General features: G+C 53.0%; 2 protein-coding genes across 9 annotated transcripts in view; both read left to right on the top strand.

Annotated features, from left to right (window-relative positions):
* The window catches only part of CORO7 (coronin 7), an 86,443-nt gene extending 80,233 nt beyond the window's left edge, over nucleotides 1-6,210 (top strand). For 5 of the 6 annotated variants that reach the window (XM_049902983.1, XM_049902980.1, XM_049902982.1 and 2 more), the window contains 12 exons: nucleotides 435-543; nucleotides 652-738; nucleotides 816-958; nucleotides 1,032-1,136; nucleotides 1,204-1,289; nucleotides 2,070-2,211; nucleotides 2,322-2,411; nucleotides 3,490-3,606; nucleotides 3,852-3,987; nucleotides 4,378-4,469; nucleotides 4,951-5,037; nucleotides 5,578-6,210. In XM_049902983.1, the coding sequence (XP_049758940.1) occupies nucleotides 435-543; nucleotides 652-738; nucleotides 816-958; nucleotides 1,032-1,136; nucleotides 1,204-1,289; nucleotides 2,070-2,211; nucleotides 2,322-2,411; nucleotides 3,490-3,606; nucleotides 3,852-3,987; nucleotides 4,378-4,469; nucleotides 4,951-5,037; nucleotides 5,578-5,583 (1,200 nt within the window). In that variant the 3' untranslated portion in view covers nucleotides 5,584-6,210. The other variant, XM_049902981.1, reaches the window with a different exon arrangement.
* A 664-nt stretch (nucleotides 6,211-6,874) lies between these two features.
* PAM16 (presequence translocase associated motor 16) overlaps nucleotides 6,875-17,050 on the top strand; it is a 25,127-nt gene continuing 14,951 nt past the window's right edge. The window contains exons 1-5 of one of the 3 annotated variants that reach the window (XM_049903033.1): nucleotides 6,889-7,007; nucleotides 14,638-14,722; nucleotides 15,824-15,960; nucleotides 16,200-16,265; nucleotides 16,496-16,766. In XM_049903033.1, coding sequence (XP_049758990.1) covers nucleotides 7,005-7,007; nucleotides 14,638-14,722; nucleotides 15,824-15,960; nucleotides 16,200-16,265; nucleotides 16,496-16,549 — 345 coding nt within the window. In that variant the 5' untranslated portion in view covers nucleotides 6,889-7,004 and the 3' untranslated portion in view covers nucleotides 16,550-16,766. Of the gene's footprint in view, nucleotides 7,008-14,637; nucleotides 14,723-15,823; nucleotides 15,961-16,199; nucleotides 16,266-16,495; nucleotides 16,767-16,825; nucleotides 16,972-17,050 lie in introns of those variants that run through there. The other 2 variants (XM_049903032.1, XR_007519556.1) reach the window with 2 other exon arrangements.

Here is a 17,050-nt window from a genome sequence, read left to right as displayed (position 1 = left end):
GGCATTGAGACTCACACTGGCTCATTTTTGCCAAGTGCCCATCATGTGCCAGGTACCCGCTCAGCCTCCCCATGCAGTGGGTGCCACACTGATCCCTGTTTTACAGATGAAGGTGTTGAGGCACAGAAAAGCTTAGTGACTTGCCCAAGGTCACATAGCTGTGTAAGTGGTAGAGCTGGGAGTCAGACCCAGGCCCTCAGCGTTCCATGCCTGAGCTCTTCTCACCATTCCATGCTGCCCTGTCCCCATTTCCAGGGCCTCACAGTTGGCACCTGGGGCTCAGAGCATGAGGTAGCTGAGGCAGAGAGCTTGGGCAACTCAGTGGTGGGGACGTCGGCTGCAGGGGAGCCCAGACATGCTGCTTCCGCTGCAGGCCCAGGGGAATGGGTGCTCCTGCCTGGTACTGACAGGCCATGGGGGGGCACCTCCCACAGCTGCGGAAGCCTGGCCGCCTGCCTGACACTGCGCTGCCCACGCTGCAGAATGGGGCAGCCGTGACCGACCTTGCCTGGGACCCCTTTGACCTGCATCGCCTCGCTGTAGGTAAGAAGGTGGGCATCAGGCCATGTGGGAGGGTCCTGGGCCCTGAATAGGGACAGGGGACAGCTAGGGGTTTCGACCACAGCAATGCTGAGCCACTGGCCTCTGCAGCTGGGGAGGATGCCAGGATTCGACTGTGGCGGGTGCCTGCAGAGGGCCTGGAAGAAGTGCTCACCACGCCCGAGGCCATACTCACAGGTCAGGTGGGACCAGGGAGGGCGGGGTGCAGGCAGAGGCTCCCAAGGGGCTCAGTGTCACCCCTTGCCTACTCCCAGGCCACACGGAGAAAATATACTCCCTGCGCTTCCACCCACTGGCGGTTGATGTCCTGGCCTCTTCTTCCTACGACCTCACTGTTTGCATCTGGGACCTAAAGGCTGGAGCTGAGCGGCTGAGGCTACGGGGCCACCGGGACCAGGTGGGGCAGCCTCGAGGTGGGGGGCCTAGCCACAAGGCAAGAAGCCACCTCTCATGGCCCCACCCACCCCCAGATCTTTGGCCTTGCCTGGAGTCCAGATGGGCAGCAGCTGGCCACTGTCTGCAAGGATGGGCATGTCCGGGTCTATGAGCCCCGGAGTCACCCTGAGCCCCTGCAGGTGAGCAAGTGAGGACTGGGGGCAGCCCCGAGACCCAACTTGGGCCTCACATGCTGTACCCCAACAGGAAGGTCCAGGGCCTGAGGGGGCCCGTGGAGCCCGCATTGTCTGGGTATGTGATGGCCACTGTCTGCTGGTATCTGGCTTTGACAGGTGAGGGCTAAGGGACCACCATTCCTGTTTCCTGGTTTTGGCAACCACCTGTGTCCCCCTTCTCCAAACACACGCACCTCCTTTATTTGGATGGGTGGATGGATGGATGGATGATGAGTGGGTGGGTGGATGAATGAATGGATGGAAGATGGATAGATGGAGGATGGGTGGTTGGGTGGATAGATGATGGATGGGTGGGAGGGAGGTGAGGAGGGGGAGTCATCTGGGGACCCAGAGGGTTGAGAGCCCAGCCTGGCAGGGAGCCAGGTGATGTGCAGGGAATACAGAACCAGGAAGACTGGAGTGACCTGAGAGGCATTTGGCTCATCTGAGGAGGGATCAAAGAGGGCCTTCTGAAAGAGATGTCATCTGACCTGGGTCACGAAGGGGTGGTCACCAGAGACCTCAGAAGAGGCCATTCAAGGACCAGGATGCTGAGCCAACCTGGCTGGAGCAGAGAGCAAAAGGCAGAAAGTGGGGAGGGAAGTCCTGGAAGGCCAGGCGAGGCCTTGAAGACTAGACTGCGGATGCCACAGCAGCCATGGGACCGAGACCAGTGCTGAGGAGGGGCAGGGGGCAGCAGCCAGGAGGAGGGGCCAGAGGCAGGGCAGCTGGCCAGGAAGGGATTTCTGAGGGCCAGACTAGGCAGAGGGTGGGCGGGGGCCTCTCCCAGCATCCACTGGCCCTCAGGCTTCCTCCAGACAACAATAGGGCCCTTGGAGTCTTTGCCCTGTCCCAGGCCCCTCCCGCTCTAAGGACTTGCTCCTGCCCCCCTTGCAGGCGCAGTGAGCGCCAGCTGTTGCTGTATGCCTCTGAGGCCCTGGCTGGGGGCCCCTTGGCCGTGCTAGGCCTGGATGTGGCCCCCTCAACACTGTTGCCCAGCTATGACCCAGACACGGGCCTAGTGCTCCTCACGGGCAAGGTGGGCTGGGGTGAGCCAGGTGGGGTGGTGGGCAGGTGAGAGGAGGTGGGAGGAAGGTGGGGGGGTCGGTGAGGTTTAACTGGCCACCCCACTCTTACCTCCCCCTCCAGGGCGACACCCGGGTGTTCCTGTATGAGCTGCTCCCTGAGGCCCCTTTCTTCCTGGAGTGTAACAGCTTCACATCGCCAGACCTCCACAAGGTGAGCCCCTCACCCAGCCCCCAACCCTGGGGGCCTAGTCTAGCCACCAAAGATGGATCCTCACGATAGGATTCCTGGATGGGACTCAGGGCTCTCACGCCCTCTGGTGGCCATGTGGGAAGTACAGGCATCTGTGAGGTCAGTGGGTCATTAACCTCGGCCTGCCTGGAACTAGAAGGACCCTGCTAAGGTTAGGGCTGGGGGTGGGCTGGAGCCAGTCCCCAACAGCTGGTGACATTTCCAGGAACTTTGCAGGCTGGTTGTTAAACTCTATTATTATTAAAAATTATATAAACTGAACCATTTGCCATTGAGTCGAATCTGACTCATGGCAACTCCATGTGTATCAGAGTAGAACTGTGTTCTCTAGAGTTTTCAACAGCTGATTTTTTGGGAGTAGGTTGCCAGGCCTGTCTTCGGAGGCACCTCTAGGCAGACTTAACCTCCTACTAGTCACTTAGCAGTTGAGCATATTGACATTTGCATTGCTCAGGGTCTCCCTATATAAGCTTAAAATTGAATACATTATGTTAAAAGCAAAGGTAGTGAATACTCAAAACTGGACACTTCCTGATAATTGTACCAGGTTTTAGTATTATCTGTGCTCTTGAAGTTATTTGCATCTATCATATCTATTGGAAACCCTGATGGTGTAGTGGTTAAGTGCTACGGCTGCTCACCAAAGGGTCAGCAGTTCGAATCCTTGGAAACTCTATGGGGCAGTTCTACTCTGTCCTATAGGGTCGATATGAGTCGGAATCGACTCAATGGCACTGGGTTATATCTATGTGGTGGATACAGCACACGATTGTGTACTGCAGATCTCTTTCCATTGCTACATGTTAGCTTGAAATTAGCCATGGTGGGAATATTTACACCATGGAAATAGACAAAGGCTACAAATCAAGGCTTTTTTCCTCCAGAGACCCGTGGTTTCACAGTTACCAGCACACCGCTAACTAGGGACAGGTGTGGTCCTGGTGGTCCTAGGAGAAGAAGACTGGTCCTCTGGGGTCCCTGTGTGCCCAGCCAGAAGCCCCAGATCCAGCTCTGGCTCTGACTTCCCTGGTTTCCTTAGGGCTTCATCCTCCTGCCCAAGACAGAGTGTAACGTGCGGGAAGTGGAGTTTGCCCGATGCCTGAGGCTCCGCCAGACCTCCCTGGAGCCTGTAGCCTTTCGGCTGCCCCGAGTCAGGGTAAGGTTGGGGACCAAGGGCTCCGATACTCAGCCTCCCTCCTCAGCACCTGTTGGGGCTTTGGGCCTGGCCCCATCCCCAGACTTCTCCACTCATTGCTCTTTGGGGACACCTGCCTCCTCATTCAGCTGAGATTCTGGAACCCCTAGACTGTAGGGAGGGTCCCAGGCATCACCACGCACCCCAGTCCCTGGGCAGTACCCCTGGGCAGTACCTCAGGACGACCCCTTCCTTCCTTCCTGCAGAAAGAGTTTTTCCAGGATGACGTGTTCCCAGACACAGCCATGAGCTGGGAGCCGGTGCTCAGTGCTGAGGCCTGGCTGGGAGGTGCTAATGGACAGCCCCGGCTCCTCTGCCTGCAGCCTCCCGGCATGACCCCAGGTGGGATGAGGGACCGGGTCTGGGTGGAAAGAAGCAGGGGAGTTGGTGGGGATGGAGGAAAGGGCAGAAGGCCCAAGTCCAATCTCTGTCTCTGCTGGCACACAGAAACTTCTGGACTCCCAAGGATGGTGGGAGTTGGTGGGTGTTCCAGACTTAGTGTTTGAGTCCCTGGAGGGCAGGGCCCATGGTCTTTGTTTCTGTCACAAGTCCCCACCTGCTACACACATACATCCTGATGCCCAGTGCAGGCCTTGTGAACGATGGGTCCAGTCACTGCCAGTGCTACCTCTTGGGTCTCTGCCATGAAATCCCCTACAGCTGGCTCCTAAGGTTTAGGCAAGTACCCCCTATCCAGGGTGCTCTCTGATGCCTGCCCTTACCCTGCCCCAGTGAGCCAGGCTCCCCGTGAGGCCCCTGCCCGGCGGGCCCCCTCCTCAGCACTCTACCTAGAAGAGAAGTCAGATCAGCAAAAGAAGGAAGAGGTAGGTGTGGGAGAGGGCCACCAGTAGGGAGTGGGCAGTATCCAGTTCTCTACCCGCGCCCCCCTCACCCCGCAAAGTTTGGTCTAGACACCTCCCAGAGCCCTGAGTGCTGACCTGCTGCTGCCCACACAGCACGGGGCCCTGAGGCCAGGTAAGGGCTGTGAGTGTCCTGCCTTGTCCAGCCTTAACCGAGCAAGCCAGAAGTTTGAACCCAAGTGCATTGGGGACCCTGGTGCACATCTGAGAGTTTGCAGGCAATGAATGGAGACAGCCTCCCTGCACCTGTGTTTCTGGCGCTTCGTGCCTGTGTCTCTGTGTCTGTGACCCCCCATCTTTGTCTCTGTGCCCTTTTCCATGAAAACCCACCAGCTTTGTTAGCGTTCTAACTTCACGACGTTGTTGCACGTAAACTGTGGGGTCTGACATTCTTGGGGTCAGAGGTCTGTTCCCTTTCTAACATTTCTCTTGTCTACACTCTCAGCTGCTGAACGCCATGGTGGCGAAGCTAGGGAACTGGGAGGACCCGCTCCCCCAGGACTCCTTTGAGGGTGTGGGTGAGGACGAGTGGGTGAGTAGACGGATGGGCCCCAGCACCACTGTGCCTCCCCACCCCTGCAGGGTGCCCCACCTCCTCCAGCATCACCACCTTCCTCACCACCCCTGCAGGGTCCTTCGTCTCCTCCAGCATCACCATCCTCCCTCCCCACTCCTGCAGGGTGCTCCACTTCCTCCAACATCATCATCGTCCTCCCCACCCTTGTGGGGTGCTTCACCTCCTCCAATATCACCACCCTCCCTCCCCACCCCTGCCTCCCTCCCCACCCCTGCAGGGTGCTCCACCTCCTCCAACATCACCACCCTCTTCCCCATCCCTATAGGATGCTCCACCTCCTCCAGCATCACCACCCTTCCTCCCCACCCCTGCAAGGTTCTCCACCTCCAGCATCATCATCCTCCTCCCCACCCCTGTAGGGTGCTCCATCTCCTCCAGCATCACCACTCTCCCTCCCCATGCCTGCGGAGTGCTTCAGCTCCTCCAGCATCACCATGCTCCCCCGCCCCTGCAGTGTGTTCCACTTCCCTCCCACGTCTTTGTTTATCCCCCTAGGACTAGCCTACGCACCATTCACCTCTGGTCTGGCCTCACCTGCCGCTGCTCATCCTAGACCACCTGAGGCCTGTGCAGACCTCATGTCTCATCCTCAGACTGGAAGGTGCCTCTATGGCCCCAGCGCACCTCATCCCCAGAAGCCTGGCTTCCTTCGGGCCTTTGGCCCTTCCATGGCCTCTTAGCTCCCCAGCCACTTGTGGGGATTGTCCACACCTCTGCTTTCTCTGGGACCAGCTGCTTCTCCTCAGCTGCCTGCTAGCATGTGGAGCCAAGGGGGACATGGGGGTCAATAAGCATGTCCCTGAGCAGGCCCTGGGCCCCGCCTCCCATGCCGATGTGGGCTAGTCGCAGCCTGGGTTGGCTTTGTTCAGCACCTTCAGCTCCTACAGGCCGACCTGTCTTGCCTGCTGCCCCAGTTCTGGTCAAGAGCCTCAGGGGCCGGCCCTTCACCAGGCCATTTGGTGCAGCACCAGCCTCAGGGGCCTGGGACCAACTGCTCCTGCTCTCCAGGCTTGAAGCCAGGAGAAGTGGGCACCCCAGAGCTGATGGCCCAGTTAAAGGGGTATGAGCCCCACAAGGATGGGCCTGCACAAGGCATATGTTCTCAGCAATTAAAGTTTTCTAAGCTGACCACGTCTGTGCTGCTTACTCTGTGCTGGCTGAGAAGGGGATGAGGGGAGTATTGTCAGAGAAGTTTGGCCCTGGGCTGCCCAGTCCCACACTTCACCTTGCACCTTGCCCCTAAGGCCTTTCAGCTGCATGCTGCTGGGGAGTTCATTCATTCATTCCACCCAGGGTTCTCCAGAGAAACAATCAGCAGGAGACAGATTTGTAAAAAGACATTTAAAGAAGCCCTAGTGGTGCAGTGGTTAAGCGCTCAGCTGCTAACCAGAACGTCACCAGTTTGAACCCATAGTGGATACTCGGGAGAAAGATGTGGCAGTCTGCTTCCGTAGAGACGACAGCCTTGGGAACCCTATGGGGGCAGGTCTGCTCTGGTATGGGTCGGAGTCCATTCCACAGGCAACGGGTGCGCTATTATGTTGGTGGGGAGTTGTATGTTTATTTTATATAATGTTTTAACCTCAAATAAAAAAAAAAATATTTTGGCAAAATCAAAGGAGGAAGTTGCCCCACATTTGACCCATGCATTTCGCTGCTTCTAGCAAACGGGGTCCTGGGGAAGCCCCATCGCCCGCTCTCGGTAGTCCCCTGAGTCGGGTCTGAGGCAGGCTCCGCCCCCATCGTGTTACGTCACTGCCTGTGTACTGCCTGTTGGAGGGCGGACGCGGCGCGCATGCCCGGCGTGGCTTTGCGCACGCGTTCTCCCAACCTCCCGTGACCTCTGACCTCCTGGCCGCCCTAGAACCCGGGCGGCTGGGGACACAGAAGGCGGATTCTGCCCCAGAGGCAGAGCGGCCGCGATGGTGAGGCGTGAAACCGGGTACTGCCCGTGGGAGGGAAGCCGCTTCAGGGCTGGGGCGGCTGGCAGTGGGCCCCGGGCCGGGCTGTGGGGGACGTCCGCCCCGTGGGCCGCCCCGGGAAGCGAGACTTCGGGCGGCTTTTGCGAACGTTCCCGGGCCGGCCGCGAGCTGGAGGGGCCAGGCGAGGGGTAAGTGCCTGGCTTGAAGGCAGGGCGGGCTTGGCTCGCCGGAAAATACCCAGTAGAGGTGGTCGCCTGCGTGCACCGCGTGTGCCAGCCCCTGTCGAACAGCCGCAGGCACCCAAAGGTAGGGGATAGATGTGGTCCATAGCACCTGCTCGCTCCTTGAGCGCCTTAGCTCTGCAGAGTGAGCGCCGTCTGTATTATGACCTTCGTTCCCAAGCTGACGAAAAGGGCTCCGAGAATTTCCCCAAAACGTGGCAGGACGGAGACTCGAACCAGGCCCAGCGGCACCGACAGTGGAGCGTTTCTACCACACCATTGGCGCCTACAGCCGTCCACCGACCTGGGCCACACTGGCTGCGCCCGGTTCCCGGGGGGAACCTTTAAAATACAGGTTTTTGAGCCTTATCCCTGGAGGTCCGATAAATGTTAATACGAATATGTATATTTCTAGATAGTAGTACATCCCCGAGTGATTCAGACCCAGCCGTTTTGGGGAACCACTGCTTTAATTATAGGCCACTCCTTAATGAACAATAATAGGGTAATACTAATAGCTGACACCGACAGCCTACAGGTGCCAGGCTCTGGATTGAGGATTTCATAATATATTTTCTTATGTAGTTTTTACAGAGCAAACCAGTTGGTGTTGAGTCGATTCCAGTTCACAGTTACCCATGCGTGTCAGTGTGTTTTCAGTGGCTGCTTTTTTGGATGTAGCTTGCCAGGCCTTTCTTCCAGGGCACCTCTGGGTGGACCTGAATCTCCAACTTTTTGGTTAGGAGCCACAGCCTTGCCTTTTCAGTACATTTCATGTGTTTACATTTACGTATATGTAAATAGAAGTATACAGCTTCTATTACATTTGCACCACCCAGGGACTTAGCTGTGGCGGCCAGAGCTCTGCTCAGTGTGGAATCCACAGCTCTAAGCACAGGCCTGACCTGGCATTCTGTGTGCCTCTGGGTCCTGAATAAGTGGATGAGAGGCTAGCTTCACTGTCTGGTCTCCAGACCATTAATACCAAGCAGAGTCTTGTCTGGAAGCAACGATATTGTTGTGCTCCTGCTCTTGGTCTGGCACTGCCTGTCTGTCACCTGTTTTACGGGCATTGCTCCATGAGGGTCTTGTAGCCCTCCTGTGTCATCATCTTTGTTGTTAGCTGCTGTTGAGTCAGTTCTGACTCAGAACAACTCTATGTACAACAGAATGAAACACTGCCTGGTCTTCCACCATCCTCACGATCCTTGTTATGCTTGAGCCTATTGCTACAACCAGTATGTCAATCTCCTTGAGAGTCTTCCTCTTTTTCAGTAACCCTCTGCTTTACCAAGAATGATTTCCTTCTCCAGGGACTGGTCCCTCCTGATAACATACCCAAAGTATGTGAGACAAAACCTCGCCATCCTTGCTTCTGAGGAGCATTCTGGCTATACTTATTCCAAGACTGACTTGTTCTTCTGGCCGTTTGTGGTATATTCAGTATTCTTCACCAGCACCATAATTCAAAGGTGTCAATTTTTCAGTCTTCCTTATTCGTTGTCCAGCTTTCATATGCATATGAAGCAATTGAAAACACTGTGGCTTTGGTAAGGCACACCTTAGTCCTTAAAGGGTTACCTTTGCTTTTTAACACTTTAAAGAGGTCTTTTGCAGCCTTTTAGATTTGCCCAGTGCAATGTGTTGTTTAATTTCTCGACTGCTGCTTCCATGGGCATTGATTGTGGATCCAAGTAAAATGAAATCCTTGACAACTTTAGTCTTTTCTCCATTTATCATGATGCTTATTGGTCCAGTTGTGAGGATTTTTGTTTTCTTCATGTGGGGGTGCAGTCCATACTGAAGGCTTTGATCTTTGATCATCATCAGTAAGTGCTTCAAGGTTGTGTCATCTGCATAATGCAGGTTGTTAATAAGTCTTTCTCCAATCCTGGTGTGATGTTCTTCATATAGTCCAGCTTCTCAGATTATTTGCTCAGCATACAGATTGAATAAGTATGGTGAAATGATACAACCCTGACGCACACCTTCCCTGACTTTCAACCATGCAGTATTCCCTTGTTCTCTTAAAATGACTGTCTCTTGGTCTATGTACAGGCTTCTCATGAGCCCAATTAAGTGTTCTGGAATTCCCATTCTTCGCAGTGTTGTCCATAATTTGTTATGATCCACACAGTCGAATGCCTTTGCATAGTTAATAAAACACCAGGTAAACATCTTTCGGGTATTCTCCGCTTTCAGCCAGGATCCATCTGACATCAGCAGTGGTATCCCTAGTTCCATGTCCTCTTCTGAATCTGGCTTGAATTTCTGGCAGCTCTCTCTCAATGTACTGCTATAAGCACTTTTGAATGACTTTCAGCAAAATTTTACTTGTGTGTGATATTAATGATACTGTTCAACAGTTTCCATATTCTGTTGGATCACGTTTCTTTGGAATAGGTATAAATATGAAGCTCTTCCAGTTGGTTGACCAGGTAGCTGTCTTCCAAAATTCTTGCCATAAGTGAGTGAACACTTCCAGTTTGTTGAAACATCTCAATTGGTATTCCAAAAATTCCTGGAACCGTGTTTTCTGCTAATGCCTTCAGTGCAGCTTGGACTTCTTCCTTCAGTACCATCAGGTCGTGATCATAGGCTACTTCCTGAAATGGTTGATGTCGACACATTCTTTTTAGTACAGTGATTGTGTAATATTCCTTCCATCTGCATTTGATACTTCCTGCTTCGTTCAATATTTTGCTCATAACCCATTGCCATTGAGTCGATTCCGACTCAGTGACCCTAAAGGACAGAGTAGATCTGCCCCATAGGGTTCCCAAGGAGCACCTGGCGGATTCAAACTGCTGACCTTTTGGTTAGCAGCCATAGCTCTTAACCACTATGCCGCCAGGGTTTCCATTTTGCCCATAGGATCCTTCAGTATTGCAACCCAAGGCTTGAATTTTTTCTTCAGTACTAGCGTGTTCTTCCCTTTTGGTTTTCTAACTCCAGGCCTTTGCACATGTCATTATAATACTTTGTTTTCTGGTGCCACCCTTTGAAATCTTCTATTCAGTTTTCACTTCATCATTTTTTCCATTTGCTTTAGCTACTCAGCATTCAAGGGCAGCTTTCAGAGTCTCTCCTGACATCCATTTTGGTCTTTTCTTTCTTTCCTGTCTTTTTATTGACCTCTTGCTTTCTTTGTGTATCATGTCCTTGATATCATTCCACAGCTCCTCTGGTCTTTGGTCATTAGTGTTTAGTGCATCTCTAAATTCTTGAGATGGTCTCTAAATTCACGTGGGCTATACTCAAGGTCATATTTCGGCTCTCGTGGACTTGTTCTAATTTTCTTCAGCTTCAGCTTGAACTTGCATATGAGCAGTTGATTGTTCCGCAGCCGGCCTCTGGTCTTGTTCTGACTTATGATATGGAGCTTCTCCGTTGTCTCTTTCCGCAGATGTAGTCATTTGATTCCTGTGTATTTCCTCCAGTGAAGTCCATGTGTATTGTCACCATTTATGTTGTTGCAAAAAGGTGTTTGCAATGAAGAAGTTGTCGTTGGTCTTGAAAAATTCTGTTATGCAATCTCTGGTATCATATCTATCACCAAGGCCATATTTTCCAACTACTGTTCTTTCTTTTTTTCCAACTTTTGCATTCCAATCACCAGTAATTATTAATGCATCTTGTTTGCATGTTTAGCCAATTTCAGACTGCAGAAGTTGATAAAAATCTTCAATTTCTTCCTCTTTGTACTTAGTGATACAGTTTCATTGTCCCATTCTGCTGATGAGAAAACTGAGGTTCAGAGAGGTTGAGTAATTTGCCCCGGGCCACATGGTTAGCAAGAAGCACAGCTGGGATTAGATACCAAAGCATTATTTCTTTTTTTTTTTTTTTAAACAATATTTTAATAAGTTTTTAGTGAAAGTTTACACAGCAAGTTAGGTTCCCATTTGACAGTTGCCACACCAATTGTTCAGTGACGTTAGTTACATTTATCACAATGTGTCAGCATTTTTTTTGTGTGTTCTGGTTCTGTTTCCAGTGCTCTAGTTTCCCTGCCCTCTTCTCGTCTTTGCTTTTGAGTAATTGTTGACCTTTGGTCTCATACTGATGGTTTTTAAGCAGGGCACTGACCTTACAGATAATATCCTTTATTTTATGTGCCACTCTGCAATTTCACTAAAAGGAGATCCCAGGTTAGGCTCGGTTCTAGGTTTAAAGAGAGTCTCAGGGTGATAGTTTCAGGGAGATCTGTGTTCTCTACTGTTCCAGTTTGTCTGGCTTTATTTTTATTTTTTAGTAAGAATTTGAGTTCTGCTCCGTATTTTTGTCCCATTCTATCTGGGGCCAACTGTTGTGACCCCAGCCAGAACAGTCAGTGGTGGTAACCGGGCACCATCTGGTTCTTTTGGTCTCAGAGTAGATGAGGTTGTGGCTCATGTAGAGTTGTTTCTTTTCTGCACTTTTGGTTACGTTCTCACCATCTTGCTTCTGGCAAATAGAGACAGGGAGTTGTGTCTTAGATGGCTGCTCACAAGCAGAACAGTGTTCTTGCTCCTCTTCCATGGTTCTTGGGGAATATCTACGGCTTTCTGCAGTCTTCACCGCTGAGGAGTTGGGGTCTCTATCCAATGAGCTGGTATGTCGGAAGATACTCTGGAACTCCTTAGCACCTCGCCACTGTGAAGTTTTGTGAAAAAGAAGACATGACAACATTTATGAAGCACTTCCTGTATCATTAGGCTATGTGCCAGGTACCTTATAAGCATTATCTCTTTTAGTCCTATAACAACAGCCTAATGGCTGGCCACATTTTTCAGGTGAGAAAACCAAGACTCAGGGAGTTAGAGAACTTGTCCAGAGTCCCACAGCCGGGATTTACACATTGGCACTGGTCCCAGAATCTCCCCTGGCAGGCGCCTCTTGTCCAGGCAGCTCCCATGCTGAAATGGGAGGCCAGCCCAGCCTTCCCTGTGGCTGTGCAGCTCTGGGCAGCTGGAACAGCAGGGCCACCCATGCCACTTTGGTTTGAAGCCTGCAAGGGGTGGTGGTCTCTGGTAGCAGCCAAGCTCCTACACTCATTACTTAGGCACATCACTGCCCTGGGGAGAAAGGGAGCAGATGACTGCAGAGCAGTGTGATGAGGTTGCACAGGGAGGGAAGGCTGTTAAGGGAGGTGTGGTCTGAAAGCCAGGGGAGAGCTGAGTTAGCCGTGGAAGGTGCTCCAGGCTCAGGGGACCCTTTGGAGTCATCTGCTCCCCAATCAAGCTTCCCTGTCGCCAAGCCGGGACAAGTAGTCCATCTCAGGGCTTCCTGCCCCCACCCCTACCCCCGCCAGTGGTGTTGAGCAAGAAGCCAGGTGAGGCTACCTGTCAGCAAGTGCAGTCCATCATTTTACTATGCCTGCAGACCAGCTTGAGGCAGTCCTGCCCTTGGCTTTGATCACAGGAGGGAGCCTCAACTGGGCTTTGCTTTCAGGTGTGAAATGCAAGGCCTAACAAAGCTCCACCTGCTTGTGAAATGCAAACCCACTTTCATTTATTAATTCTCCCTAATGGCCCATAATCACAGCCTTCCTGTTAGGGAAGGGCCAGTTCCTTGGAGGCTAAACTAGGCCAGTTCTGGAGTCTGGGGCAGCCATGTTCCATCAGAACCTGGCGAGCCCCTCTCTGCCTCCTGGGCTGCCTGGGGTCTTGGTACTTGTTAGGCTGCTCTGGCTCCCTCCTTCCATCCTCTGGGATCCTGGGCAAGGCGGGCAGCCTGTGGACACCATAGCTCACAGTGCAGCTTTGGGTTCCAGCTCCGCTGCCCCATGCACTGGGCGAGTGACTTTGGCTGATCACTTAGCCCCTCTGTGCCTCAGTGTCCTGGGTTGTCAGGGTTAATGGTATGGTAAGTGGGACATGTTTGGCACACAGGCGCTCGGTCACTGTCAGCTGACCAGTAGGCAGAAAAATACAAAGAAGACAGGATAAGCCACTTGGCTTTCTCACGTGAGCTCTGGTCACTGACGGGGGAATGTGCACCACGTGTGCACTGTTCCACATACTTGTGATTGCTCTCGTATATGCCGTGTGTGGTCTGTTCCACTATGTGGGCAGCATGGTTTTCCATCTCAGCCATCTTCCTAGTCCCTTTCTCACTACTTCTTTCCCAGCTCCCTAAGCTCAGCCTGCCCAGCTCTGGCTGCTCCCAGGACAGCCTTCATACTTTCTTCCCCCTCCAGTCTGGCTCACCTTAGTCCCTCTGCCCAGAATGCCCTAACATTCCCATTATGATTCCACCTGCCCTCCAAATCCAACCCAGTAGAAACACCATCTTCACGCGGAACCTTATCTCATTCTGATTTTTCTTTCCCTCTTGACTTTTTAAGCTTCTGGTCACTTCTTAATGAGACTCCCCTCCATGCTTCCTTGGTTTTAGAGGTATAAAACCACTCCACTGTGCCGTGGTTGAAGATCTCACTGCCAGGCAGGTCTGAAGGCTGTGAACTCAGGGCAGGGGCCGTGTTCTGTGTATCGTTGTATTCCGAGTGCTGGGTAGAGTGCATGAGAGATGCTCAACAAGTGTTTGAATGAATGAACAAATGAGCTGGCCTTACTCTGTCCACCTAGAGGTGCCTCAGAAGAAAGTCCTGGTGATCTGTTTCTGAAAGGTGACAGCCACTGAAAGGTCAGTGGAGCACAGTTCTATTCTGACACACATGGAGTTGTCACGAGTTGGAATCAGTGGCAACTGGTGAGGTTTTTTTTGGTACCTAATCATTCGGTCCTTTGTGTTTTTGTGTAAATACCTAAAGGCTTTCAGATCCTTGAAGGCAGACAGTATTTTTGCTGAGCAGACCCTTAGTAACCATTGTATTGAATGGAATGGACTCAAGGCCATAGGACTTGAAGGTCCCTGGGTGGCCAAGCGGTTTGTGCTTGGCTGGTAACCCAGAAGTTGTTGGTTCAGACCTACCCAGCAGCACTGTGGGAGAAACAGCCTGGTGTGCTTCTGTAAAGATTATAGCCAAGAAAACTGTATGGAGCAGTTGCAGTTTTTATAGTGCAGTCTCTATAACTCACAAAAGTAAAGAATCTGAACACATCTTAGTTTCCCATCTGTAAAATGAAGGTTGGGCCAGATGATCTCAGAGACACAGGAAGTGTAAGTTTGCCTGGGTTTGCAGAGTGGGTTCGTGGTAGATCTGGGACGGGTCTGCCCACTGCTCTCTCCTGAAGGCCATGAGGGTTACTTGGCCGCCTGTGGGGATTCTGTCGGGACTCCCCCCTTGGCATGCATGTCAGATTGAGCATCCTGAGGCCCACAAAGCGGAATTACCAGGGTTCTGGGGAGGGAAGTGTCTGTGTCTACTGCTCATGCATAATTCCCACTCAGCAGCCACCTCCAGGGTCCCTCCTTGCAAGGGGGGCCAAGAATGCAGCCTGCTAACCAGAGGCCTGCTTTGCCTACAGGCCAAGTACCTGGCCCAGATCATCGTGATGGGTGTACAGGTGGTGGGTAGGGCCTTTGCCCGGGCCCTGAGGCAGGAGTTTGCAGGTAAGCTCAGGCCCTGACTTCCCCTTGTTTTTGTAGCAGTGGGCTCCTGAGGCTGGGCAGGCTTGGAATGCAGAGGGGTCCCTCCGTGACGGGGGCTCTGGGGTGCTTTCCTACTCTAAGGGGAGATGCTGGCTTTGGAAATTCCTGCCTAAGGAAGAGGCTTTTTTTCCTTGTCCTACCCAGTCAAAATGAGCACCCAGGGCAGGGATAGGAGTCCATGGGTGGCACAAACAGTTCACCACTTGACTACTAGCCAAAAGATTTGGCAGTTCAACCCCACACAGAGGTGCTCGGAAGACAGGCCTAGGAATCTGCTTCCAAAAGATTACAGCTTTGGAAACCCTATGGAGCAGTTCTAGTCTGCACATATGGGGTCGCCATGAGTCAAAATCAACTCAACAGTAACAAACAACAGCAAGAGCAGGTGTTGGCAAACTCTGGCCCACCCAAATGGCTGTTTTGTAAATAAAGTTTTATTGGAACACAGCCTTGCCCATCTGTTTATGTATCATCAGGCTGCTTTTGTATCAAAGTTGAGTAATTGTAACCAAGATGGTTTGCCCCTCAGGGTCTAAAATATTATTCTCTGACCCTTTAAGAAAAAGTTTACCAGCTCCTGATGCTTGGGTCATTGGGGTGAAATGGTCCCCGAGGCAGCCTGCTATGGTGGTGGTGGCGTGGGTAAGGGGGAGCAGCCATCCTGGCAGCGTTACTGCTGCCTTCTTCTGCCCACAGCTCCCAGCTCTCTCTGGTCCCCAGAGCATCCTAAAGGTGCCCAATTTGCTGTGCCCCCAGCCAAGGAAAGGAAGAGCCAACAGGGACAGGGTCAGCTCTGGTCTAGGTTGGGGACCAGATGCAGGTTTGATGGCCAGACCCTGCCCTTATCCCCCAGAGGGTATGTCTGACCTCACTTCACCACCACCCCCCCGCCCCAAAAGAAAAAAGCACTCCTAGAGAAGAGATACCTTCTGGCTACCTCTCTCCCCAGGTGTCTCCTCCCATGCCACCTGGCAGGGGTGAGCCACACACAAGGAGGGCCCTGGGGGTGCTCTGGGCCCCAGGGCCACCAAGGGCTGAACACTCACCCCTGTGTCTACGCAGCCAGCAGGGCAGCAGCTGATGCTCGGGGACGCACCAGCCACCGATCTGCTGCTGCCTCCAACCTCTCAGGCCTCAGCCTGCAGGAGGCCCAGCAGATTCTCAACGTCTCCAAGCTGAGCCCAGAAGAGATCCAGAAGGTTAGGCGACTGGCTCCCAGACATGCCAGAAGGGGGGCGGGGAGTGAAGGGAGCCTCTGGAGGCAGCTATTGTCACTCTGTCACTTGTTAATTTTTAGGCCTAAGGCAGTTAGGCAGCAGCCCCTGTGTTGCGTGGGATGACACGGAGTGGAGGGGTCCAGCCCTTTAAGCCTGCCTTCTCCATCAAGTAGCTTCCACAGCTGTCTCTGTAATCCATCTCTTCTTCCTCTTCTCTGTAGAACTATGAACATCTGTTTAAGGTGAATGACAAGTCTGTAGGTGGTTCCTTCTACCTGCAATCCAAGGTGAGTGGAGTGACCTTTGATTCCATGCGGAGGGTGAGTCACCATACCTCTCCTGCTGGGGTCCCTCGTTTCCAGCAGGGGGAGCTGGCAACTCAGAGCTTGGTGGGTGGGAAGGTGTGCCAGGCCCTTCCATCCCTGGTGCGCCAAACCCAGCCCCCCTTCAAATGACCACTCCCTTGATGGCCTCAGCCCGCACACTGATCGGGCAGTGTCTGCATTGGCCCTGGTAGTTCTGGATGGTGGCCCGCCCTGCAACCAGGACTCTGAAGGAATGGGACCATTAGCTGATGGTGTGCTGGAGTTCGTGCTAGGCTCTTTCTTCCTGTGAAGGCGATGCTGTCCGCCATGCCAACCACACCCAGGAAGCTGAGAAAAGGGCATTTGTATTTCCCTCAAGCTCACCTTCAGACGGGAGACCTGCGCTGCGCGCTGCTCTGGGGGTGGGGGGGTGGAACTAGCCTCTGGAGTTGAACCTGTGAAGGGAAAAGACCATCCTGTGCGGGCAGAGGGGAGAGTCCCCATATGCGCACAGCCCCGCCTCACTGCGTGACCCTTCCCAGGTGGTCCGTGCGAAGGAGCGCCTTGATGAGGAACTCAAAATCCAGGCCCAGGAGGACAGAGAGAAAGAGCAGGCACCCAGAACGTGACTGTTGCACTCCCTACCCCTCTAATTTATAGCTCGGTAATAAATGTTTCTGTGGCCTCATGTGTGCCCGCCCAATTCCAGAGGCAAGGTTGCCCCTCCTGCTAGCCATGGGAGCGCCGGAGCGTCTCAGGAGTGCAGC

The sequence above is a fragment of the Elephas maximus genome, chromosome 12 (assembly GCF_024166365.1).
Source record: "Elephas maximus indicus isolate mEleMax1 chromosome 12, mEleMax1 primary haplotype, whole genome shotgun sequence".
Classification (NCBI taxonomy): Eukaryota; Metazoa; Chordata; class Mammalia; order Proboscidea; family Elephantidae; genus Elephas; species Elephas maximus.
This window is presented reverse-complemented; position numbering and strand designations above follow the sequence as displayed.